General features: G+C 45.0%; 2 protein-coding genes across 2 annotated transcripts in view; one reads left to right on the top strand and one right to left on the bottom strand.

The window, feature by feature from the left end:
* Positions 1 to 6,265: 6,265 nt before the first annotated feature.
* ITGAE (integrin, alpha E (antigen CD103, human mucosal lymphocyte antigen 1; alpha polypeptide)) overlaps positions 6,266 to 26,788 on the bottom strand; it is a 109,401-nt gene continuing 88,878 nt past the window's right edge. Inside the window, exons 23-38 of the mRNA XM_006899791.1 lie at positions 20,661 to 20,793; positions 18,781 to 18,882; positions 17,855 to 17,934; positions 17,178 to 17,252; positions 16,292 to 16,352; positions 16,097 to 16,204; positions 14,732 to 14,830; positions 14,040 to 14,099; positions 13,172 to 13,986; positions 12,989 to 13,106; positions 12,869 to 12,925; positions 12,323 to 12,415; positions 11,145 to 11,150; positions 10,602 to 10,694; positions 6,897 to 7,007; positions 6,266 to 6,367 (exon numbers count right to left, since the gene is read on the bottom strand). Coding sequence (XP_006899853.1) covers positions 6,266 to 6,367; positions 6,897 to 7,007; positions 10,602 to 10,694; positions 11,145 to 11,150; positions 12,323 to 12,415; positions 12,869 to 12,925; positions 12,989 to 13,106; positions 13,172 to 13,986; positions 14,040 to 14,099; positions 14,732 to 14,830; positions 16,097 to 16,204; positions 16,292 to 16,352; positions 17,178 to 17,252; positions 17,855 to 17,934; positions 18,781 to 18,882; positions 20,661 to 20,793 — 2,113 coding nt within the window. The remainder of the gene's footprint in view (positions 6,368 to 6,896; positions 7,008 to 10,601; positions 10,695 to 11,144; positions 11,151 to 12,322; positions 12,416 to 12,868; positions 12,926 to 12,988; positions 13,107 to 13,171; positions 13,987 to 14,039; positions 14,100 to 14,731; positions 14,831 to 16,096; positions 16,205 to 16,291; positions 16,353 to 17,177; positions 17,253 to 17,854; positions 17,935 to 18,780; positions 18,883 to 20,660; positions 20,794 to 26,788) is intronic.
* Positions 13,124 to 15,421, top strand: GSG2 (germ cell associated 2 (haspin)). Its single transcript, XM_006899751.1, has one exon. The coding sequence runs from the start codon at positions 13,124 to 13,126 to the stop codon at positions 15,419 to 15,421; it is 2,298 nt and encodes a 765-aa protein (XP_006899813.1).

The raw sequence follows: 26,788 nt of genomic DNA on the forward strand, positions 1-26,788 counted from the left end.
GCCTTTGAGCTGTGGTGCTGGAGAAGAGTACTGAGAATACCATGGACTGCTGGGAAAACAAATAGATTCGTCCGGGAAAGGGTTAAACAGGGTGGCTCCTTGGAGGCAAGGTTTCTGAGGCTCTGTCTAACATACTTTGGACATGTTGTGAGGAGAGACCGGTCCTTGGAGAAGGACATCATGCTTGGGAAGGTGGAGGGACAACGCAGGAGGGGAAGACCCTCTATGAGGTGGATTGATTCAGTGACTGGAATAATTGGGATGGGAATGTCAGAGACAGTGCAACTGGCACAGGACAGAGCAGAGTTTAGGGCTGTGGTACATAGGATCGCTATGAGTCGCAAGCGAATCAATGGCACATAACAACAACAACAACAACAGAATGCAAAAGTTCAAAATAATTAAGAAGGAATGGTAGTTTGAAACTTTGGACTTGGGGCAGGAGATGGATTGATTAAATTATATATTCAATGATTTATTCATCACAAACATCTTTTTTTTAAAAAAATAAAGGTCTTCTTTATTGGAAAAAAGAAAAAGCAAACGTGCTGTGTCCCTGAGTCTATTTTGGTCCACAGCGACCCCCTGTGTTACAGCGCAGGGTTTTCTCCATAGGGTTCTCTTCGCTGTAATCTTTATTGGACCCAGAGACTGCCTACCAGGTGCTAGGAGCTGGCCCCCCCAGACCTAAACTCCCTTCCGGAGGAGACAGAACGCAGTCTTGGGTCCCTCTTGTGGATGTCGGCACCTTGATTCTGTCTTCTTGTGATTCTTCCAAGTTTTTCTTTGAAAACATCACTTTTGAGTCAAAGATGATGACTCCAACCCACACACACTGCCCTCATGTCAGTCCTGACTCACAGCGACCCTCTATCGGGTTTCTGAGGCTATAAATTGAAACAGAAGGAGACTGCCCATCTTTCTCAAGAGGAGATGCTGACGGATTTGAACTGACGGAGATGCTCAGTCTTTGGTCACGACCTGCCACACCACCAGAGCTCTCCTCACGATGACGGCTGCCTTCTAATGCCCACAGGCTAATCTGCAAGATGGAATGGCTCCATTTTCGGATGGCACGCTGATCTCTGAATTTATTCATATCAAATGACTCCTGTTTGTCCAAAGGCTCAGGTGTTCAGAAGAAGAGACGTATCTCTCAAGTCTACACCAAAAGCCTGGTATGGTTCAGAAAGAGCTAAGTGGAAAGTATCAAGGCCATGGTCTAACTGAAAGAGAAAGAGAGAAAGAGAAAGAGTAAAGCAAAGGGAAAAAGCTGACATCTTATTTCATGGAAAAACACATGACTGGACGGCACATAACAACAACAGTCTAGTCAACAACAACAAAAATAGTACACAAAAGTGAAAATTAAAATTGATATAGTCCTTAAGCACACAGCACTGGACTGAAAAGCAACCCAGTGATAGTTGGAGAAAAGATACAACAATCTCATTTTACTTAGATCCACAGTCAACACTCATGGTAGCAGCAGTCAGGAAATCAACAGACATGTTACGCCGGGGATATCTATTGTCATGGACCTCTCCAAAGTTCTCAAGAGCCAGGATATCCATTTAGAGACTGAGGTGCCCCTGATCTAAGTCACAGTCTTTTCAATTACTTTCTGAGCACCTAAAAGTTGAACAATGAATGAGGATGACAGAAGAATCAGTATCTTTGAATTGCACTGCTGACAAAGAGTATTGAATATTCAGTAGTCTTTCAAAAGAACAAATAATTCTGTCTTGGAGGAAGTACAACCAAGGTGCTCCTTAGAGGCAAGGATGGTATTTTTACAATTTGTTCTGCTAAGATTAGTAGCAGACCAGTTATAAGAAGTATCAAGTTAATATTGCCTCAAATGCTTGGCTGATGTAGAAGGCTGTGATATCCAGCATCAACAGCTCCTCTCTGTCCCTTGGGTTCAGTGGTTCACTAGTCTACCAAAGACACAGTCCTGTCAGGGAAATGTCTCACGTGAGTACAGAGATGCAGGCGGGTTTTGCAGAAACTGGTGAGCTATGGGCCAGGATCCTATAGACTATCAGTCACACAGCTGGATGGTGACTGTGGATGATACAGGCAGGTGGTTTGGAGATTGGTGAGCAATGAACCAGACTGGATGCAGCTGGATGCTGTGTCCCAGGAGAGCAAGTGTTCCACATGAGAAAGTGCCTAGTGCTGAGGACCCATGAGTTTATATAAGCCACTAGTAGGGTAGGCTTGTATTCCATCCTAATCCTCTCTCCTTAATACAATGTAATTGCTTCAACACAAAATAGTTAATGACTGGCTAGGAAAGACAACTGAATGAAAAACCTAAGAGACCCAGAGATGGTGAAACTTCCTGTCATACATTTTGGGGTATGTTGGCAGGAGGGGCTGATATTTGGGAAAAAGCATCATGCATGGGAAGGTGGAGGGTCAGTGGAGGAAAGGATGACCCTCAATAAGACGAAAGGCGCAGAGACTGTAACAGTGGGCCTGAGCAGGCTGGGGATCTCGAGGATGGCACAGGACAGGCCAAGTTCAGATCTGGTGTTCACACAGTTGCTGTGAGTCATACTTGACTTGATGGCAGCCAACAACAAGCACACAGCAAACACAGCCACTGGGTCTGTTCTGATTCACAGGGATCCTCCATTGGGTTTCTGCAATTTTAAATCTTAACAGGAGGAGATGCTTATGTTTCTCCCGTGGATTTGAACTGCCAGAGGTGCACAGTCCTCTGGACAGCAGCACAATTCCCTCCACACCAAGCCACCAGAGTTCCTCATAGACTGCGTGAGGATGGAGACTCTCAGACCTGCTCACGTGGCCCACTGTGAAAACCCCGTACAGGGGGCTCAATATTTCTGGCAAGCAAGTTGGTACTGCAGAGCAGTCATGGAAACACCTTCTGCTCCAATTTATAAATTGTGGTGCTCGGGGTGGGGGTGGAGGACTGCCAAGAGAATAAACAGGTTTCTCCTTGAAGACAAGGATTTTTGAAGCTCTGACTCACATACAAGGCCAGAAAGGACCAGACCTTGGAGAGGGACATCACGCAAGGAAGGCTGGAAGGACAGTGCAGAAGAAGACCCTGGATGGGATGGATTGACCCAGTAACAAGGCAATGGGGGTAGGTGTGTCGGAGACAGAGAAACTGGCTCAGGATACAGAACAGTTCAGAGCTATTGTATATAGGGTTGCTATGAGTTGCCGGTGACTTGATGGCACATAACAACAACAACAACATACAAATTTAAATTAACAGCTCAAAAATGGATTAACTCAAGGTGCCATTCCTGCCTAGCACTTAGTCTCAGGAATGGAATTGGGTGCTCTCCTTGAAAATGGTCTTTAATTATCACAGATGACAGAACATATGATCCTATTTGCTTTTTAAATAGCTGCACCTTTGAATACGTACACATTTGAATTTTTTAAAATGCAAAGAAAATGGCCTAGAAGAACACAAATTAAACTGGTTCACCTCAGCTTCTGAGGTGAGGCATGAGACTGGGCAAGATGTCAAGGATCAGTTTTCACCTTGTATTCTGTATTATTTATGTACTTGCCAAAATGGTTTGATTTTTTTTTCTCCATTAGTCAATAAAGGTCCACTGGAGTTGGAAATTGTCTATTTTGATTGCTTTAGATCCTCAAGTCTGTTGCAGGGGAATAAGACACCCTAAATTTCAACATATTCCGTAGAGATGGTTTTACTGTGACATTTAACAGGACAAAAACAAGCAAGCAATGGGGTAAGCCCATGAACAATGGTGCTGACTGTATCCCACCAATGGATTCATGGCCACAGCCTTCCTTCAGAAGCCAGTACTTGATTTTCTACATCCCTCCCTTCTCTTCTCTTTACAGGGAGTTCTGGTGCCCTTGTGGGTAAGGAGCTGGACTGCCCACCCAAAGGTTTCATAGCGACCCTATGAACTAAAGGCCTGAAGCCGTTCATAGAGTTTTCGGAGGCATGTTGTTTAGGAAGTGGATGCCATTCCTACTTGATTCAAATCCACCAGCTGCTCCACGAGACAAAGATGGGCAATCTTCTCCTGTGCAATTTGCTGCCTCTAAAAATCTGCTGGAAGGTCAGCTATGAGTGGGTTCTGACTCAACAGCACATAACAATAACAAGTCCCACTGCACTTGGCTTCTTGGAGCCATTTACTATTCCTGGAATCTGAATGACCTTCCTATATGCAAACACAACAGCTCAGAACAAACCTCATTCCACATTTCTGTGAGTTGTGATTCTTTCTCAGTAGCAGTGAGCCCATCTGCGTCAAAAGAGACCTGTGCTCTACAGGGTTTTTTCAATGATTAAGATCTCTCAGAAGTAAACAGCCAGGACTTAATTTGTCCCAAAGTGCCTCGGGGTTGATCTGAACCATCAATCTCTAGTTAATAGCTGAGTGTTTAGCTGTTTTGACCCCAAGGGACCTCTGCTATCATGTTTTAACAGCGTGGAGCATAAAACTAAAGGATACTAGGGAGCTCTGGTGGCCTAGTGGCAAAACGCTGCACTGCAATCCCAGAGGTACACGGTTCAAATCCACCAGATGCTCTGCTGGAGAAGGAGGGGGCAATCTCCTCCTGTACCAGTCAGATCTGATTTGATGGTACACATAAAAATAATACAATAAAAATTTTAAAAAAACCCACCACAACAAAAAAAACTAAAGGATACTAAGAGTACAGGCATCCAATCTGAGTCTAGGCCCCCCTCCCTATTCTCTATATCTTCCACAACCAGGCCAAGTTCCATGTTCTCCTGTGACAAGTCCTCTCCCCAGCTGAGAGTATTTGTAATGAAACCAAAGTCTCCCAAAGCAATTCACGAAGCAGAAGGCCAGGTAAGGATGAGAACAATATTTATCGGATGGCTACCCTCCCACATTCAGCAAAAATGAAACTGAAGAACAAAGTCCCTGTCCTGTCTTCTCTCCTCCCCAGGTCCCATGTTGATGATTTCTGTTCTCTTTACATTTATCCTGAGTTTTGGTGGCTTGATTTGAAAAACCAGGTTATATTTTAGAACCTTGAAAATACCAGACTAGGAATTAATATCAATCATGGCTCCCAAAGGTTAATTTCACATAACACATTGCTTTGGACAGTAAATACGGCAAAGAAAAAAAAAATCAAAACACCTATGAGATATCCTCTCACTCCAGTAATAACAAAATTTAACAGAACAGCAAACATCAAATGCTGGTGAGCTTGTGGAGAAACTGGAACCCTTATTCACTGTTGGTGGGAGTGTAAAATGGTGCAACCACTGTGGAAGGCTGTATGGCACTTTCTCAAAAAGTTGCAAATAGAAATACCATTTGACTCAGCAATTCTACTACTGGGAATATACCCCAAAGAGACCATAACCACCACCCAAACAGATATATGCACATCCATGTTTATCGTGGCTTTGTTCACAATAACAAAGAGTTGGAAACAACCCAAGAGCTATCAACAAACAAATGGATAGAGAAGCTCTGATATATTCACACAACTGAATACTATGTAGCATTTAAAAACAGTATTATACAAAATGGATGACCTTGGAGGACATTATGCTGAGTAAAATATCTTAGTCACAAAAGGACAAATATTGCATAGACCCAGTGTTATAAAACGGACTGACATCAGGGTAGAGGGAAGAAAGAGAAGGAGGGGAGGAATGATATATATGCATTGAAACAGATGAGAGAGAGAACTGTTTAAAAGGGATATATGACTGGGTATTATTGTCATGAGCGGAGACCAGAATGAAGGCTGCACAGTGGAGTAGACTTGGGGGGAGCGATGAAACAATGAAAGAGTTTTCTTTTACTTTTCAAGGAGAAAAGTGAATTGGGGGGGGGGAGTGGGCAGAGAGAAAAGTGCAACAATGAATGAATAGAAATCCAAAGTCTCTGCAAACTTCCATTAAAATGAATAAAAAAAAAGAAAAACAATTCTTAGGCAAACAAAGCTGGAAAATGCTATATAACCTCCCCTTGGGGTGGGGAAAATGACATAATATTAAATGCAATGTTATAAAGAAAATGGTTATACTTTATTTAGAACCAAACATTTCTCTAATTTATTGAAGCACAGTCATTGTTTTGATAATCCAGGTTGAAAACAATATTCTACATACAGTTGGTTAGATGCTTTGCTAGATCAACTTGATGGAAAAAAGCAGTTACCCTGGTACAGGGCTGCCTCAGCCAGGCACATGGCTGACCCAGCAGGGCACAAGGCTAGAGGCTCCGGTGACAGTCTGAGGAAGTCAGTCCTTATATTCTTCTACAGACTTATCGCTGGATGACTGCTGGGCTCTCCTCATGCTTTCCAAGTTCAGTTTTTTGTACTTTCTTTTAAAAAAGCCACACTGAAACAAAGGGAGGGGAAGTCCAATTTTCTGACAACCCAGTCCTTCCAGACCACTTCTCAAGGCTCCTGTCCACAAGCCTGTCCTGAGCTCATTGCCAATCCCTCCCTCCTCTAGATCTCAAGGCACTTTCACCTTGTTAACTTAAGGGACTTTTCTTGAGGTTAGACATGGGCAGAGGGCAGCAGGCGGAGAGCACTGAGTAACTATAAACAGAGTCTGAACTTTAAGACATGAAGGGAAGGATTCAGGTAGGGAGGGGGAGATGTGGCAATCAGTTCTGGTGTGGGAAGATCTCTCTGATTTCTCTGCATACCAACACAAAAGACTTCTGTCTTTTTTCAGACAGAAACTGTTTGTGATCATTTGCGTAAACATAGGAGGCGGGGGGGTGAAGGCAGGGCAGAATGGCTCCTAAAGCCAGGGCAGCTGCTCCGAGAAAGTGGCTGGTTTTATGTGGGAGCACGAGGCCCAGTACCGGGGTTCAGCTTAGTCCTCTCCCACCCTTACAAACACGAGAAGAACTGACCTTCATGAGGATGACTATGATCACAATCAGAACCAGGAGGCCACCAACACTGCTTCCAATGACAGTGGACAAAGACAGGAACGCCTGGTCATTCAGAAAGATGATGGTGCTCTAGAATAAGAGGAGAGATCATCAAATACGTGAGGTGAGACAAATGGGAAGAAATCCCACGCGGGCAAAATATGACGATCTGGCAACATTCTGGGTATTGATCAAGACTAATGGCAGGAAAGCAAAAACGTTAAAATGTTCCTGATGCAACATCTAAAATTACTTAACGCTTAAGATACATTATGAAAAATTATTTTGATCTCTTTGTTTGGAAGAGCTATGCCTGTGAGGAGCTTGTGACCTTGTCTGAACAGAACAAAGGAACAAACACTGCATGGTTTAAAATCAGGAAAGGTGTGCATCAGGGTTGTATATACTTTCTCCATACCTATTCAATCTGTATGCTGAGCAAAAAATATGAAGAATAGGGCATTAGGCTTAGTAGAAGATGCATCAACACAGCATTATGTCTATGATACAACCTTGCTTGCAGACAATGAAGATGACTTGTGCCATATTTGCTATTGAAGATCAAAGACAACCACCTACAACATGGGTTACATCTCAACATCCAGAAAACCAAAATTCTCTCACCATTGGACCAAGAGGCAACATGACGATAGTTGGAGAAAAGTTGTCAACAATTTCATTTTACTTTCATCCATAATCAAGACCCTTGATACCAGCAGTCAAGAAATAAAAAGACATGTTGCATTGAGGAAATCTGCTATTAAGGATCTCTCAAAGTGCTAAAGAGAAACAATAGGCATCAGCTTAAATTACTAAGGTTCATCAGATCCAAGTCATGGTATTTTCAACTGCTTCTAATGCATCTAAAAGTTAGACAATGAGTAAGGATGACAGAAGAATTGATGCCTTTGAATTGTGGTGCTGAGGAAGAGTACTGAATACCCCATGGACTGTCAAAAGAACAAACAAATCTGTCTTGGAGGAAGTGAAACGGCGCTGGGTGCTCCTCAGAGGCAAAGACGATAAAGGTTTTCATATACTCCGGACATGTTGTCTGGAGGGGCCAGCTCTGGGAAAAAGATAGCATGCTATGAAAGGCAGAAGGTAAAGAAAGACCCTCAGCAAGACGGACTGACACCGTGACTGTAACAACAGGCTCAAGCATATCAGAGAGGGTAAGGATGGCGCTGGATCTGGCAAAGTTCAGGTCTGTTGTTCACAGGGCACTATGAGTTGAAGTTGACTCACTGGCACCTAACAACAACATTATATTAAAATGTATTTAAAAGACCACTGAATGAGGAGACAGCAAATATAAACAATAGGAGATAGGAAATAGAAACACCAGCATCTTCTTCCCCACCCTTGATTATGAATTGATTGAAAGTTTACAAAGCATCTCCACTTTTTTTATCATTAAGTCACATGCATTTTGATTCATGCCACTGACTACAATGCTTAACAGTGTAAAATCATTCATTCCACTTCATCCCTTTTCCATTTCCCCTTCTCTCCTAATTCTCCCGGCCTTCTGAACCTTGTTGTTGTTGTTGTTATATGCTGTCGAGTCGCTTGCGACTCATAGCAACCCTATGTACAACATCTCTAAACTCTGCTCTGTCCTGTGCCAATCGCACCATTTCTGATACACCCATCTGATTACCCCTGTCACTGAATCAATCCACCTCATAGGGGGCTTTCCCCTTCTGCACTGCCCCTCCACCCTACCAAGCATGATGTCCCTCTCCAAGGACCTGTCCCTCCTTGCAAAGTATGCTAGACGGAGCCTTAGAATCCTTGCCTCCAAGGAGCAGGCCGGTTTGACCCTTTCCAGGATGAATCTGTTTGTTTTCCTAGCAGTCCATGGTATCCTCAATACTCTTCTCCAGCATCAAAGCTCAAAGGCATCAATTCTCCTTCTATCCTCCTTGATCATTGTCCAACTCTCTGATGCATAACAAGTGATAGCAAAGACCATGGCCTGTATCAGACGCACCTTAGTCTCCAAAGAGACACCATTGCTCTTCAGTACTTTGGAGAGGTCCCTAACAGCAGACTTTCCCATCGCAATACGTCTTCTAATTTCCTGGCTACTGGTGCCAAGAGTGTTGACTGTGGAGCCAAGCAAACTGAAGCTGTGAACAATCTCAATCTCTTCTGAACCTTACCCTTGGGCAAATGCTGCCCTTTTGACCTTGAATGGTTGATAGGTGCACTTGAGACTCACTGCCAGGAATGTATCTGAGCTTGAGATTCACACATGGAAGTCAAGAATTCTACCACTGAACCCCAACTCAGGAGCTCAACGAGGATAAAGTTCTCGACCTTTGATAGTCCTTAAAATTAAGGAGCTAGCAAAGCAACACAGAGAGAACAAGTCAGCTTAGCCTTTTATAGAAGAATGAGGGTGCAGGGGGCTGGGTGGGTAGGAAGGATTTGAACCTGGGTTTAAGAAAGTAATGAAATAAATTAATTTTAAAACAACAGTGGTGTAACAGGTCAGAACTGAGTAGAAGAAATGTGTCCAACTGTCAAAAGCTCTTCTCCCTTTCCCCTACTAAACTCATAAATTCCTCAGTGTGTCCCACAGCTGCCCTGGGAGAAGTAGGGCACAGGATGCTGCTTGCAGCAAACACCAATGGAAGCCTACTCAACAGCCATGGGCTCCTTTCAGATTTTGTCCAGGAATCATGACTGGTCCAAGCCATCATGACAACGCCATTGCACTCTGCCTGGCATGGGATCAGGTTCTCACTGATCAGTTTAACCAAGCCATCATGACAACGCCATTGCACTCTGCCTGGCATGGGATCAAGTTCTCACTGATCAGTTTAAAGACTAAGGTGCTCCTGATGCAAGCCATGTCTTTTTAATCACTTGCTATGGATTTGAAAGTTGGGCAATGAATAAAGGTGACACAAGATGCATTAAAGCCTTCAAGCTGCGGTGTTGGAGAAGAGTACTGAATATCTCACGGACTGCTGAAGAAACACACAAGTATGTCTTGGAGAAAGAGCCACCAGGCCGCTCCTTAGAGGCAAGGATGATGAAGCTTCATCTCACATACTTTAGGCATGTTGTTATGAGGGGTCAGTCTTTGGAGAAGGACATCTTGCTTGGATAGGTGGAGGGTCAGTGAAAGAGAAGATTCTCCAGGAGATGGATTGACACAGTGACTGCAATAATGGGCTCAAGGACATCTGAGATGATGATGGCATTGGAGAGGGCAAAGTTCAGACATGTTGTTCATAGGGTTTCTGAGTTGTAGTCGACTCTATAGCATAACAACTGCAATGTGACAGGAATCAGCAGGTGGGGCAAAAGGTTAACATATTTGGCAGCTACATGAAAAGTTAATGGTTCAAATCTACCCAGAGGAACTGCAGAAGAAAGACCTGGCAATATACTTTTAGAAAACCAGCCATTGAAAAGTCCCCGGAACACAGTTCTGCACAGGACAGACACAAGTTGAAGCAAAAATTGATTCTACTCATGTTATAGAAGAAATCACCGAGGCAGAAGAATCTAACTCCTTCCAGGACAAAATGTAGTTGTTGACAGAAGCAAGAGTAGGAGTAAGACTGAGAAATGGGAAGGAGGTAGCAGCAGAGTGCTGAAAAAGCCTCAAAGGCGAGGCAGGGTTTTCCCCAGATAGAATATTATCTAAAACAAGCCAGACATTACCTTGGTTTTGTGGTTCTCTGCATTCAGCCACACATACAGACTTTCATCAAAAGTTATTTCACCGAAGATCTGCAGTTCACCTATATCTAGTAACTGCAAGATGGAAGGAGAAAAATAAAAGCTATTTTAGACCTTGTTTTGGGACATCTTTCCCCTTACCATGTTGCTTCTCTGGTCAAGTTAGTGGCCATCCTACCCACAAAGTTATCCAAGCCAGAAACATGGGGTTATTACCCAATGCCTTTGCCTTCACCTTTCACCTCATGCTGCCTCTCTCCAAATCAGTTTTGTTTTGTTTCGAGGGGGCGGGGGGTGTCTCTCTTGCACCAGATCTTTTCCCTCCATTGCTAACTGCTTTAGTTCAGGTCTCATCATACTGAAATGGATCACTACAAGATGTGAAACTCCCTCAGTAATTCTCATGTTAAAATCAATGACTAGGAAGATTTTTTTTTCCTGCCCCTAAGATGACACTTGGAGCTCTGGTGGCCTAGTGGCAAGACACTGAGCTGCATTGCCAAAAGCACGCAGTTCAAATCCCACCAGCTGCTCCACAGGAGCAATCTCCCCTGCGATTAACTGCCTTTGAAAACCCACCAGAGGATCAGCTATGGGTCAGTTCCGCTTGACAGTACACAACAAATAACAAAGATGGTGACTTAGATAAACATGATAAAAAACCACCCACATGAGGATAGAAAGAAAGAGTGACATCATGTAGAAGGACCAGCAAGTGCAAAGGTCCTGTGGTCAGTACCATATCAGCAAGCTAGAAAAACAAAGGATAGACTAGCTGGAGAATAAAAAGCAGAGAGAAAGAGTACTAAAGAAGCTGGAGTAGCAAATAATGTTTTGCAGAGAAAAAAGTGTAGATTTTAGTTGTAAACATACTGAGATGTAACTTATTTTTTTTTAACTCAGAGTAGTTGTTGTTACGCTATACCTTCAAGTTGGAATCAACTTGGTTTCCAATGGGTTTCAGAGGCAGTAAATTGCACAGGAAAAGACTTGCCATCTTTCTCCCATGGAGCAGTTGGTGGATTAGAACCACATGTCTTTGAGTTAGCAGAGCAGCTCTTTATCACTAGGCCACCAGATCTCCTCACCTAGAATATTAGCTCAATCTAATTTTGCTTTTACAAGGTCACAGCTGTTGTGCGGAGAATGATTTGTAGAGGATATAGCAAGATCTGGGTAAAAAAAAAAGCAGGGAAGTTATTGCAACATTCCCAGTAAGAAATGGTGGTTGGACCACAACATTAGCAGTGACAAGGGGCAGAAATGGATTGATTAAGGACACGTTGTAGAGACAGAATAACAAGTCTTGCTGATGGAATAAATATGAGGTTGTAGGAAAGAGAAGAATCACAGGTAAATCCTAGGATTTGGGGCTGGGGCAGCAGATGAATCAATAGAGCTTTTTGACATGTTATATATCTGGTGGTCTAGTGGGTAGGGAGTTGTGCTGCATCTGTTCAGCTGTGCAGTAGTGCTCCAAAGGCAGGCAACTGGGATCCTCCGGAAGTTTCAAGGGAGAAACGTGGGCAATCACCTTCTTCGTGATTTATAGCCTCTGAAAACCCACTGGAGGGTCAGCTATGACTCATTCTGACTCAACAGCAACACATCCGACTCCCTGATGTTATCAGCCTTTCAAAGAGAGATGCCAAGGGGCAGCTGGATCATCAAATGTGGAGCATCTGACAGTCTCAAGTACCTACCTGCTCATGGTGCCCGGAAAACTCTGCAGCCACTGTTATATTTTCTTTATTGGAAGTGATATCACAGCTCGCTGAATACCATTCTTCCACATGCTGGGAGATTAAAACTTGTGGTTAGCATAATCCTTTGTCACATGCAAAGAAAGAAAAACTAAGAGAGCAGACAGCACCTAAAGGTCTCAGAACACAGGGTATGGCCGTTCCGGGGTTCAGCTTGGCTACAGCACAGCCCCAGCCCTGGCAAATGTGCCCCATGAATGAGGGAAGCTAGAGGTGGCCATGGATTTGCTACATGGGATAAAGTGGTATGTGGGTACTGTCATTGATATTAGTGGAAGATCGGCAGTTTGAACCCACCAGTCGCTCTGCAGTGGGGAGATACGGCAGTGGGCTTCCCTAGAAATTCTAGCTTTGAAGACTTTAAGGGTTAGTTTATTGTATTCAACAGAGTCGCTAGGAGTCGGGCAATGAGTTTACAGCATATTCTTGTCATTCGCTTCAAGACCTCCCTACCTTCCACGACCACGTCGCGACTGCTGAGCTCACCTGACCACGGTCGATTCTACAATCGTGTCTCTGGCTCGTGGAGCACCCAACGCCGGCCTGAAACGAGAGCGACCCCGCGCCAAGCAGTCAGAACGCAAACCCACCAAGACGGTCTCCCACACCCAACTTCCCCGACCTCTGAGCGGAGGCGCTAGGACCCGGCGGGCTGGCGGGCTGGCGGGCGGGCCGCAGGCGCGCGCACGTCTCGCGGAAGTCTCGCGGTGTTTGCATTTGAACTCTTGGCGGGTGCGGGGCATGGCGGCTTTGCGCCCGCGACCCGGGAACCGACTCTTCCGAACTTACGGACCTGTCGCCAGCTGGGGGCCACGGCCGTGGCCCGGGCGGGCAGCCGCGCAGTGGTTCTCGCCGCAGGACCGGAAACATCTGTTTAGCAGCAGCAGTAGCAACAACGCTAGCAGCAGCTGCCCCTCGGAGTCGGTCGTTTCCGACGACTCTGATGATCCGGACTTCCGCGGGAGTCCGGTCCGTCCGCGGCGGAGGCGCCCCTGCAGCCGAATCCCCAAGGATCTGCCGAGCCTAGTCGTCACCCCCAGACACCTGAGACTGCGAGCGCGACCCCCGCAGAAGTGCAGCACCCCGTGCAGTCCCCTCGGCCCGCCGCCCTTCCCCGACTGCAACCCGGGCCTCCTGAGCCCGGACCTCAGCGTGTGCAGCCAGCGCGGGGATGCCGACGAGCAGGGCACCAGCGCCTCCCTGTTCAGCGCCCCCACATCTCCCCGCAGCCCCAGCCCTACAGCCCCCGCAACGCCAGGGGACGATGTCATCTGTGTCGGCGGCTCGGCCACTATGGATCCAGCCTCCAGGGTCCCCGGAGACGCCCGCTGCCCGGACCCGGCATCGCCACCTTGGACGAGGAAAGCAGCGGCCAAGGGAGGCAGGCTCACCAGGGCCGCGCTCAGGTCAGCTCTCTTCCAAGTTATAGACTCGGAGAACTCTGAGTTTGGGGCCACTGGGAAGACTCTGAGGGAGGCCTGCAGTAAGAGCGGACTGGTGGGGGACAGGCTGGGGGGCGCAGGTTTGTCAAACACCAGAAAGACGAGAGCCACCGCCCGGCGCCCTGTGCAGGACGTCCGGATGGAATCCGAGGCGGCCAGTGGCTACAAGGGCAGGACTCGAACTGGGGAGATCAAAAGACCAGAAAGGACTAGACCATCCCTGAAGAGGAAGCATCAGGAGGTGGCAGAAACTTCCCTTCTTCATGACCGTCCGTCTAAAAAGGGCCAAAAGAGGCAGAGAAAGTCATTCGTCTCGCAGAACTCTACTCAGTCACAAGATTCCTGCTCCTGGGCCAGGACCAGGGCCTCGCTCTCTTTCCACAAGAAGAAGATTGTAACTGCTGTGACAGATGTGGGCAGCGTGGACTATTCTGCCTCCGAGTCCCTCCTATCAGAATACACCAACCATTCCATCGTGAACAGAACAAACAGTGCCCACTCTGCTTGGCACTCCTCCTCCATGTATTTGCTGAGCCCCTTAAACACGCTGCATATTGTAGACCAAAAGACATCACATGCAGAGAAGGTTTTTGGGGAATGCAGTCAGGAGGGCCCTGTGCCCTTCAGCTGCTGCCTTCCCACAGAAAAATTGGAACACTGCGAGAAGATTGGGGAAGGCGTGTTTGGTGAAGTGTTTCGGACCATTACGAACTGTGCACCTGTGGCTTTGAAAATCATTGCCATCGAAGGTCATGACTTAGTCAATGGATCCCATCAGAAAACCTTTGAGGAAATCCTTCCAGAGATCATCATCTCCAAAGAGTTGAGCCTCCTGTCGCAAGAGGCACACAACCGCACTGAAGGCTTCATTGGCCTGAACTCAGTGCACTGTGTCCAAGGGACATACCCTCCCTTGCTCCTCAGAGCCTGGGATCACTATAACTCCACCAAGGGCTCTGCCAATGACCGGCCTGACTTCTTCGATGACCATCAGCTCTTCATCGTCCTGGAATTTGAGTTTGGAGGGACTGACTTGGAGCGAATGAGAACCCAGTTGTCCTCTATCGCTACGGCCAAGAGCATCCTGCACCAGATCACCGCCTCCCTTGCTGTGGCAGAGGCATCCCTGCACTTTGAGCACAGAGACCTGCACTGGGGGAACGTGCTGTTAAAGAAAACCAACCTCCAAGAGATCGATTACACTCTGAATGGGAAGACCAGCACTATCCCCACCCGGGGGGTGCTTGTCAACATCATTGACTACACCTTGTCACACCTGGAGCGGGATGGAATAGTGGTTTTCTGCGACATTTCCATGGACGAAGACCTATTTACAGGTGAGGGTGACTACCAGTTTGAAATCTACAGGCTAATGAGGAAGGAGAACAACAACTGCTGGGGTGAATACCACCCTTATAATAATGTGCTCTGGCTCCATTACCTCACGGATAAGATTCTGAAAGAAGTGAACTACAAGCATAAAAATACCTCCTCTACTATGAAGCAAGTGAAGCAGGAGATCCAACATTTTTATAAGACAATGTTGAACTTCCGCTCTGCCACGGAGCTGCTTTGTCAACACAGTCTATTTAAGTAAGTCAGATATGCCTTACTGCCCAGTCAGAAGACACTGTTCTAGAAGCCCCTAGGGTACTGTCCTCCCATCTCCTCACCCACAGCAGAGTGGAATGCCCATTCCTCCACGTTTTCAAATCATAATTTTGCTTCCAAGTGGTACTGCCAAAAGGATTAAATAGCTCTTAACCTATGACATACAAGAACAAGTTTATAAATTCTGACAACAGAGCCCACTCTGTAAATGCCTTCTCATATTTTCACTTTTGAGCCTTGACACCTTTATGTTTTCCTGAGGAAAAAAACACATATCAGGAAAGGCCTCCACTGTCACAATGATGAAAGAGTCTGATGCTCCGGCTTTTAGCCACAACTGAAAGCAGCTGCTGTAGCAAAGATGTAGCCACATGTTCGTCAAATGCTAACCAGTCACAAAGAGAAGTTTTGAAAAGGAAAATAAATGTCTCCATGGGTACTAAAAAGGTTTGCTTTTTTGCTTATTTTTTCATCAAGGGGAGAAAAAGTTTTAAGATAGAAGTTGTTGATATTCCTTCTAAATGTAATTGGTAATTTATTTCTGTTTTCCCATGGTTAATCTAGTTTTTACCCTTTCTAGAACTCTAGATTTTATGTTTTTGGGAATCCCTAGTCACTCGAGAGAGTAATGTGATTGTGGTAAAGAACCACCTTGAAGTACCTGAGCCTTTGTCACGTTCTTCACTGTTAAAACCTGAAGGCCATGGATTTTGACTGGAACACAAATTTTCAACTGGAATCGGGCTCCAAAGAGATTTTCCCCATGAATCTGCAATATAAACCATTGAGTGGGGCGTTAAAGTTGGAGTTCTTTTCACTACTTGTAGCTTTACAGTGATAAATGGTAAGTACTTACACTGAAGAAGAAGTCTTTGTGGTGAGGCCTCTGATTTGTGTTCATGTACATCACTGGTGGTCTGCAATTGAGAATGTGTATGTAATGCTACTTATTGAGGGCATTAAGTCAGAGGACACTGGTCCTTAAGAGGAATCAAAGCTGGCTGTGAAAATGTAGCCATTAGGACAGCTGGGATGAGGTGGACTATTTGAGTTTGTGCTTGGAAAGGTGGAAGGACAGTGCAAGAGGAGACCCTGGATGAGATAGATTGACACAGTAATTAGGTAATGAGGGTAGGTGTGCCAGAGACAGTGAGATTGGCTCAGGTTAGGGCAGGGTACAAGAGCATAGGATCGCTATGAGTCAAAAGCAACCTAAGAGCACACAACATTAACAACATAGGTAGGCTGAGTCTGTATCACCCCACTGTGTGACCTTTTCTTTCTCATATTCCAGCTCCACAGCCCCCTACTTCTCTCCTTAGTATCACAACAATATACCCTTTTGCAGCAAGACTCATTGGCACTGCTCTTTTGATATCACTATGGGTGGGCTTTCTTCTTGGTGTGTGCTGGCCAGTTGATCCCATCATAGCAAAGACAAAGTAGAACTGCCTCCAATGGCTCTGTGGACTGCTTTTTCTAGGAGCACACTGCCAGGTTCATACAGCTAACCTTTGGGTAAATAGCCATGCACTTACCTGTTGTGCCAGAAGGAAACCTTGGACATTTTCTAAGGCCCAACTATTAGTATCTTAAAGATCAATGCATAGCCTGCTTCTAAGTAATCTCAAAGAAGAGTAAGCCCCTCCCATCCGTTCTGACCACTAGTTCCTAGCACAAGAGACTGGTTGAAACTGTCTGCCATGCACAGTCACTGTGGTGGCCCCTTGGGAAGTACTTACTTGGAAAGAACTGCAGTGAAGGCATGCTTGACTTGAAGAGTTTCATTCTTGCTGACTGGAGACTTTGCATTGGTGCTAGGAGATAGAATGTTAGTTCCTAGTATCCTTGCTTTCTATAGAAACAGCTGCTCCTATATCTTGGCTTAGTTAGCTGTACCATCAGGGGTCAGAAAAGCCAAAGACAAGCAACTGGAACACTAAAGAATTTCTAAGAGAAGTTAAAAGATTGCAGATTTGGGGGATTCTTCCTTTATTGGTTCCATTAGTCTTAGGTGGACTGAGAAGACTACATTTTAATAAGCTTTCCAGGTGATTTGAAGGTAGGTGGGCTGGATACCATGCCTGGAGGAAGACTGAGAAGTACTTTGATAACATCATGCCCTGTCCCCTCCTCAGACATTATTTGCAAATAAAAGGTATTCAGGTTAAATAGCCCAGCATTGGAACTGTAGCCTCCTAGGCCAAGGCTTGTTCCACAGTGTCTATTTGTATATGCAGAGAAATGTCTGCGTATCATTGATAATTAGGAAAGAGATACTGTGGGATCTGGTTTTCTTCTGTGGGCTTGTGGATGCTCCTCCCTCAGGTCTTAAGGGAGCTCCCACGCTCACAGCATGAATGTGGGAGACTTCTCCCATGACCGAAGCCAAAGCCGATATGAAGCCAGTACTACTCACCTGTTGACCATCACAGTGATGTCCATCGTCCTGTTGGGAAAGGCATTCTCCTCTATCTGCCAAACTACCAAAATATCTGCCTATTTTTAAACGGGGGAAAAGAAGGATGTCACTTGATTTTTCTTTGTGCCACCCAACAATTCAGTTTGCTTCCTAATAGCTAAGTGAGCCTAGCAAACAATTCATACTTCTCCCAGCATCTCATTTGAGCTCTCAGTGTAGCTCAGGACAGATAGCATTATCCCAATTTTGCAGTGTAAAAAGACACTAGAAACCAGTCACTGCCAAGTGGCACAAAGGTATTGACTGGTCAGGACTCATCTCAAGATGAATAACTTCTGATGTTCCTCTGTCACCCCAACTCTGACTTAGTAGGGTGAGCCAACAGTTTGTCTTTGGCTGCTCTTTGGAAAGCCGCCTCCCACCTCTCCAACTCTATACTTTGAGAGCAGCCTTATCAGTTCTGAGTCTGCTTGTGCACTGACTGCAGTAAGTGATGCACAGGGACCATAATTGCGAGATTCAGACTGGGGTATGTGTTAGTCTGGGCAAAGAGGGCCAAAGGGAAGAATGAAGAATTCAGAACTCAAATGCTGATGGCCTTGCTTGTTGCTGATAAGAGAAAACAGCCTTGCCTGTCTGGCTAAGCTAGCAGGTGGCTCGTAAATCAGAGTGGAATGTCCCTCCCTAAAGACTCTGTTTATAAAAATCCTCCCCGGTAAGTTCACAGTGTGACTTCCCATCCTGCCTCTCCAGGATGAGGAACTCACCTGGGAGCTCCCCTTCCCCCCTCTTTAATAAAGTTGCATTAAACTTTCTCTCATTCTCTCTGATTTCTTCTTTAAGTCCACTAACCTAACCTAACAGTTTGTAGAGACACCAACCCCAGGACAGTGAGAAGAGCCAGCCAATCAAAAGAGACTCACAGATGACCTCTTGAATATGGGATGACCTATCTTGCAGTTCATGGCCAGGACAGAAGCAGCAGCTGGCTGAGGGTCTTCACACTGAATATTTAGTGAGGGAGGCTGTGAACACAGAGGACACTGTTCTTGAAGGGAATGGGAAGGTGGGAGAGCTGTTTCCCCACACAAATCCAGTTACTCTGATTTCCCCCATACCAGGCACCCTCATCTGGACTATTAAACCAGAAATCAGACATAGTCTCTGCCTTCCTCTCAAGCTGGGCAGGAGCATTTAGAAGTAAATCATTGAGGAATTGAAATAATACAGCATATAAAAAAGCCCAAGCTCACCAGGGACTTGCGTAAATCAGCTTTATTGACTTGTTACAGAGAAAAGACCCCTCCCCTGTGGTATAGCTAATAAAGAAGTTATTCTGAGGAAGAGTGGATAAATAAAGCATTTTTATTGGCTTACAGGAAAGTAGGGCAAGGAGTAAAAGGGTCAATTAACGTCAGGTCTGGATGCAACACCATTCAAGAACTCGTTTCCTTGGAATCTATAGAGTTCACACAGATGTGGAAAGATGGGTCCAGAAATCCCATGTCTGCAATTGTTATACAAATATGTTCTACAATTCAGCTGACATTGAGACTGCTCATTTTGTCGAAGTGACTTGGCTGCTCCAGGCAAGAGCAGAATGGTTTTGTAATTACTGATACAACTTCCAGCAGCAAAGTTTCTGATAAATCTGCTTTGTTGTTATATGCCCTCAAGTTGCTTGTGACTCATTGTGACAACAGCCCTGAACCCTGCTCTATCCTGAGCCAACCTTATTGTCTCTGACACACCTACCTGCACTACCCCAGTCACTAAGTCAATCCAACTGCAGTGTCTTTGGGAGAAATATTGCCACTGTGGCAGTGCTGGGTGAATTGAAAATGCTTTCTTTTGGTTAGTTGAGTGCCAACTATTTGTACCATCCAAGGACCTATCTGATGAAGGTAGGACAGACTTACTTCCCCAATACCAATTAATTAACACCCTTGACACAAGCAGTCCGCAAATAAGGAGACATTGCACTGGGAAAATATTCAGTTAGGGACCTTTCCAAAGTATTGAGTAGTGGTGTAAGTTTGTGAACTAAGGTGCCTGATTCAGGCCATGGTCTTTCCAATTACTAGCTATGCATCCGAGACCTGGACAATGAATAAGGATGACAGAAAAAGAATTGACACTTTTGAGCTGTGGTGTTGGAGAAGAGCATTGAACATCCCATGGACGGCCATGAGAACAGAATGGATAGATCTTGGAGAGGGTGCAGCCAGAGTGCTCTTCGGAGGCAAGAATGATTAGGCTTTGTCTCACATACTTTGGACATTGCTAGGAGGTGCTTATTCCCTGGTGAGGCACATGATGTTGGGAAGGTTGGAGGTTCATTGAGGGAGAAGACCTTCATCCAGGTAGACTTGATGACTGCTGCAATGGGCTCTTGTGTGTCAGGAAGTGTGAGGATGGCGTGGGATAGAGACGGGTTTAGATCTTTTGTTCATAGGATCACTGTGAGTCATGCTCTACTCGACAGCATCTAACAACAACAATCCCAGTTAATTTTTACTCAGTGCCTTAGGGCATTATAATATATCCCCAGGAACACTGCATAACAGGATATAGGAAAGGAAAAGTGATGGTACACTGAAGGTCTTGGAAGCAGAGAAAGGCATGATTACATACATAGTACATGGATGGATTGGAGGGAATTACATTTAAGAAACATTTATTAGCTGAACCAGAGTTAAGCTAGAGGCATGAGAACCAGGCAGGAAGTTGCTACCAAAGAAAGCAGGTTTACAGTGAGGAAAAGACTTGAGTATCACATTTCCAAAGAGACTATGATAGTTACCTCTTGTATCCTTTTAAACTGTAAGTTTCTAGGGTATTCCAAGGTCAGCTCTGTCATATAGGAATCTTCCCCAGCATTAGTTACCATCACGTTCATAGTCAGCTCCTTTGTATCACCCACCACCAAAACCTTCCTGCAAAGTGTATTCAAATAGAGAAAAGTGTTACTTGTTGTTGTTATGTGCCGTCGAGTCGCTTGCGACTCAAAGCAACCCTATGTACAACAGCCCTAAACTCCGCTCTGTCCTGTGCCAATCGCACTGTCTCTGACACTCCCATCCCAATTATCCCAGTCACTGAATCAATCCACCTCATAGAGGGCCTTCCTCTTCTGCGCCATCCCTCCACCCTCCCAAGCATGATGTCCCTCTCTAAGGACCGGTCTCTCCTCACAACATGTCCAAAGTAAGTTAGACAGAGCCTCAGAATCCTTGCCTCCAAGGAGCCACCCGGTTTAACCCTCTCCAGGACAAATCTGTTTGTTTTCCTAGCAGTCCATGGTATTCTCAATATTCGTCTCCAGCACCACAGCTCAAAGGCATCAATTCTCCTTCTATCCTCCTTGATCATTGTCCAACTCTCTGATGCATAACAGGTGATTGCGAAGACCATAGCCTGTATCAGATGCACCTTAGTCTCCAGAGAGACACCACTGCTCTTCAGCACTTTGGAGAGGTCCCTAACAGCAGACTTTCCCATGGCAATGCGCCTTTTAATTTCCTGGCTGCTGGTGCCAAGACTGTTGACTATAGACTGCTAGTTTATTTAATTACAAAAAAATCCCAAACACAACCAATCCCAACTAGATGCAATATAATTAAAGCCCAGAAGTCATTACTGTGGAGTCAGAAGCTATTTTTAGTGGATTCTTAGATAAATTGTCTAAATACATTGAGCCTTGATTATCTTTCCCTTAACATAAGCAAACATTGGATTGCCACCACATGACCTCAGTAGATGGATGCGATAGTAAAAATGGCTATTGTTGTTAGGTGCCATTGAGTTGCTTGCAACTCATAGTGACCCTATGTACAACAGCTCTGAACCCGGCTCTATCCTGAGCCAACCTTATTGTCTCTGACATACATACCACCATTACCCCAGTCACTAAGTCAATCTATCTCATTGAGGGTCTTCTCTCTTGCACTGTTCCTCCACCCTCCCAAGCATGATGACCCTCTCCAAGGACTGGTCCCTCTTTGCAACATGCCTAAAGTACGTCAGACGAAGCTTCAGAATCCTTGCCTCCAAGGAGCAGCTTGGCTTCACCCTCTTCTCCTGGCAGTCCACGGTATATTCAATACTCTTCTCCAGCACCACAGCTCAAAGGCATAAATTCTCTTTCTATCATCCCTAGTCATTGTCCAGCTGTCAGATACATATTAAGTAATTGCAAAGACCATCACCTGGATCAGGCGCACCTTAGTCTCCAGACTGACATCGTTACTATTCAGTACTCTGGAGAGCTCCCTGACAGGAGATTTTCCCAATGTAATTTGTCTTTTGATTTCCTGGCTGTTGGTACCAAGAGTGTTGATTGTGGCTACCATTTATTTATTATTTATTATTTATTATTTATCCAGTGCTTATCATGTGCCAGGGCTGTGCTAAATGCTTCAGCTAATTCTCCTAATAGTACAGCTACCCAGATTCTATTTGACATAGATGAGAAAGCTGAATCTAAGGACGCTAACTAAGTTGCCCAAGGTCAAGCAGAAGGAATTGAGGGAATTAGGTCTAATTCCAGTAAACAATTAATTTATTGTGATTTCATTACCTAAGTTGTTGTTCCATTCTACATATACATACACGTTTTATTTATACAGTGTCAGTTACTCTGCTCAGCACCAGACAGTGTTGCACAAGATACTGTTCCTGCTCTTCTAGAGCTTGCCCTTTCTGGACTTGAGCCTTCCCATCCATCAGATCATTCAGACCCTTCCAATTTAAAAACTTGATCTGTTCAGCCTGGAAGCGGGGGTGGCATGAGCTTCCTTTAGACTTCTGAGATGCTGGGATCCCAGAATGCAGAATGTAACAACAATTGAAATCTATGAGAAAAATACATTAACAGGAGGAAGACGATTTTTCTAACCACTTGAAATGCCCAGATAAGAAATGTGCAGCTCTGGGAAGAAGTGGAATGTATCTGGGAATGTGGTGGGGATCACTCTGGCAGCTGGAAAAGAGGATGGATTGACTGGGGAGAGAGCAAGATGGGATGCAGAGACCAGTTAGAGAATCTGATTCAACAGATGATAGGTGTCTGAAATTAAACAATAGTATTAATAGTAAAGAAGTGGGTAGATAGCAGAGATGATAAAGCCATGCTTGTGCACAGAGCAAAAAGTGAGAGAAAGGTCAGGGATGAACCCTGAAGTTCCAGCTTGGAGACTGAATAATGATTTCCTCTTTGGGCAGTAAGAGGAGTTGCCAGCAGGATTAGCAAGACTTGTTGGTGTAGCTGCTGGGTTGACTGACTCACAGTGGCCTATGTACGTGGAGGGGCTGCTTCACAGGGTTTTCCAGGCAATGACCTTGCAGAAACAGATTGCCTGTCTTCTTGCCAGGTTCCCCCAGGTGGGTCTGAACTGCTTAATGGTTGAGCCCTAGTAACTCTGGTCAGCAGGTTGTTGTCACTGTTAGATGCTGTTGACTTGGCTCTGATTCAGCAACTGAATGAAACACCACCTGGTCATGCACAATCCTCACAGTTGTTGCGGTTCTAGCATTGCTGTAGCCACTGTCACTCCACTGCATGGATGGTCTTCATCTTTTCTGCTGACCCTCTGAGTTACCAAGGGAGCTCTGGTGGCTCAGTGGTAAGGAGTTGCACTGCCAACCCAAAGCTATGCAGTTCAAATACACCAGTCGCTCCATGGGAGAAAGATGGACAGTCTCCTCCCATGCGAATTACTGCCTCTGAAAAGCCTCTGTACAATCAGCCACAAGTCAATTGGATGCAAGTACAGTACATAACAACAAATAACTACCAAGCATGATGTCCTTCTGCAGGGCCTAGCCCCTCCTAATAACATGCCCTGAAATAAGACAAAGTCTCAATATTCTTGCTTTTAAGGAGCATTCTGGCTGCACTTCTTCCTAGTCAGGCTTATTTGTTCTTTTGACTCTGGCCATCCATAGTATATTTAGTCTTCACCGACATCACAATTCAAAGGTATCAGTTCTGCAATCTCCCTTATTGTCCAACTTTCACATTCATGTGAGAGGAACAGAAATAGCATGGCTTGGTGCATCTTAGTCCTCAAGCTGACATCCTTGCTCATTATAGCATATTTGTCCAGTGTAGTGTATTGTTTGATTTCTTGACTGCTGCTTCCATAGGCATTAACTGAGATTCAAATAAAATTAAATCCTTGACAGCTTTAATCTTTTTACTGTTTATTGGTCCCATTGTGAGAATTTTTGCTTATTTTGAGGTGAAATCCATAATGAAGGCTATAGTCTGACTTTCATCAGGAAGTGCTTCAAGTCTTTCTCATTTTCTTTTTTATGTTATTTTGTAATTTTTTGTGCATGTACTGTCAAATCGGATCTGACCTGGTACAGGAGGAGATTGTCCCTCCTTCTCCAACAGAGCATCTGGTGGTTCTGAACTATGCACCTCTGGAATTACAGTGCAACTTCTTACCACTAGGCCACCAGAGCTTTTCTAAGACTTTCTCATTTTCAGCACACAAGGTTGTGCACGGTAGACATATTTAACTATTGGTTGATTAGAGCCCACAAGAAAGGACTTTGAATCATCAAAATATTTAACAATGAAACTTAACTTGAGGTCTAGGAACAATTTCAAAGGGTCTAAGGGGAAGATCTTGTAGCTCTCATTAAGGTCTTTCAGGGACCCAGGGCTACCAAAAAAGAAAACAATCCAACCCACTAATTCAGTTGGATGGTGTTCTGGTGACCTAATGGTAAGGAGTTGTGCTACTAATCCAAAAGCACACTGTTCGAATCCACTAGCTATTATGTGGGGGAAAAGATGGACACTCTCTCCCAATACAATGTACTGCCTCTGACAACCTGCTGGAGCGTCAGCTATGGGTCTGTGTCCACTCAACATTACAACAGCAATACTTTTCTTTTTTAAAAATTAAATTTTATTAATTTTAATGAACATTTACAGAGATTTTGGGTTTCCATTCATTCATTGTTGCACTAAGCAATACTTTTCAATAAGGAAGAGAAGTACTTGTTATGTACACTAGGTGGTGGTATGAGGCAAACTACGTGTGTCGTTCACAGAGACTTGGCTGAGAAGGCAGTTCTTGGCTCTAATGAATTCCTTGTTGGAAACAGCTGCATGTCTTGTTAGGCTTAGTTCCAAGCCTCTCTAAAGTGCTGAATTGGGTCCTCAAGAGGCAGTCTTAAACAAGCCACATAGGAAATGCAATTCCTGTACACGCCTATAAGAGGGTTTACCAGGACTCAAGGATCAGCTTTCTTCCTCATAGATAGATGCCAGTGTTGCCCAACTAAGGGCCATCAGTGCCAGATTGCTCACACAGAATTAGTGGAAAGTGTGGGCATTTTAAGACCACCACATATCTCAAACCAGACCCATACTCTTTCCCACTCTGCTTCCCAAACCATTCTCTCAAAGGTTTCTCCATTTCAGGGATTTGTAACGCCATAATTCTAGAATCCAGTGTGATCCAGCAGAACTCCGCAGCAGCGGAGGGAACGCTGTATCCATGATGCCCACTGCATCGTAGGCACTGAACACTTAGAAAGTGGCAACGGTGAAAGAAAATGTTCCGTTTTATTTAATTGTGTTGTCACGTACTGTTTGAGTCCAAACCAACTCATAGCTGACCCTCCAGCAATTTTCAGAGACAGTTATTCACACAGGAGTCTGCCTGCCTTTCTCTCATGGTGCAGCTTGTGGATTTGAACCCTGTGCCTTGGGTTGGTAGCCCAACTCTTTACCACTAAGCCACTGGAGCGCCTACTTAGTTTAAATAGCCAAGTTTGGCCAGTGGCTACTGGACAGCAGAGTCCTGGAAGTTCAAGCTGAGACTTATGTAGAACCTTAGAGGTGCCTCTCTCTCACTCCCCACATCCAGCCTATCAGCAAATGCTTCACTGCTGCCACCTAGCCCAAGCCACTCACTCTCTGTCGTCTCTCACTTGAGTTACTAAAATAGCTCCACTTTTCTCCCTCCACTTTATTCTTAACACAACAGTGAGAATGATCCTGTTAAAATACCCTTCCTCTTGGCTCTCCAGTTTAGAGTAAAAACCCTTATGGAAGGCCTATTGTTGTTAGGTGCTGTTAAGCACAACTCACAGTGACTCTATGAACAATGGGTGTGCATCCTGCCCTGTCCTGTGCCATTCACATCATCTCCAACACACTTGAGGCCATTGCTGCAGTCCATCTTGTTGAGGGTCTTCCTCTCTTTTGCTGACCCCTTCACATCTCAAAGCATAGTGTCCCTTTCTAAGGACTAGCCTCTCCTAACATGTCCAAAGTATGTGAGATGAAGCTTCACTATCCTTGCCTCGAAGGAGCACCCTGGTTGCACTTTCTCTAAGACAAATCTTTTTTTGGAAGTCCATGGGATATTCAATACTCTTCAGCACTACAACACAAAGGCATCAATTCTTCTGTCATCTTTATTCATTGTCCAGCTCTTAGATGCATAGCAGATAATTAGAAAGACCTTGGGTTGAATCTGCACACCTTAGTCCTTAAACTGACATCCTTGCTCTTCAGGATTTTGGAGAGATCCCTGACAAGATACATGATAGATGGGGAAAAGATTGAAATTGTCAACAATTTCATACTACTTGGATGGAGTGCCCAGGAAGTCCTATTTAACACCCCTTCTCTACTCCCCGCTTAGGACTTCTCTCATCTGTTTTCTTCTTGTTCTCTGCCTTCTTCCATGTTAACCACATTAGTGACCCTGCCATTCTCCCCACTTGCCAGGCATCTCCCATCTCATGGTATGTGAACGTGTCTCCCCCAACTCAGGCATCCACATAGCTCACCCCCTCCCCATGTTTGCCAAAATGCCCCCTCACAGTGAGCTGAGCCCTTCCCAGACTGCTCTGTGTAAAACTGTAATATGTTTACGGCACTGAAGTCTATGGGGGAGAGAA

This window comes from Elephantulus edwardii, unplaced genomic scaffold (genome assembly GCF_000299155.1).
Source record: "Elephantulus edwardii isolate Elephantulus edwardi_28Jun2011 unplaced genomic scaffold, EleEdw1.0 scaffold00267, whole genome shotgun sequence".
Classification (NCBI taxonomy): domain Eukaryota; kingdom Metazoa; phylum Chordata; class Mammalia; order Macroscelidea; family Macroscelididae; genus Elephantulus; species Elephantulus edwardii.

Excerpts from the sequence above, each read along its gene's own strand:
- GSG2 (XM_006899751.1), top strand. The coding sequence starts at position 13,124 with ATGGCGGCTTTGCGCCCGCGACCCGGGAACCGACTCTTCCGAACTTAC.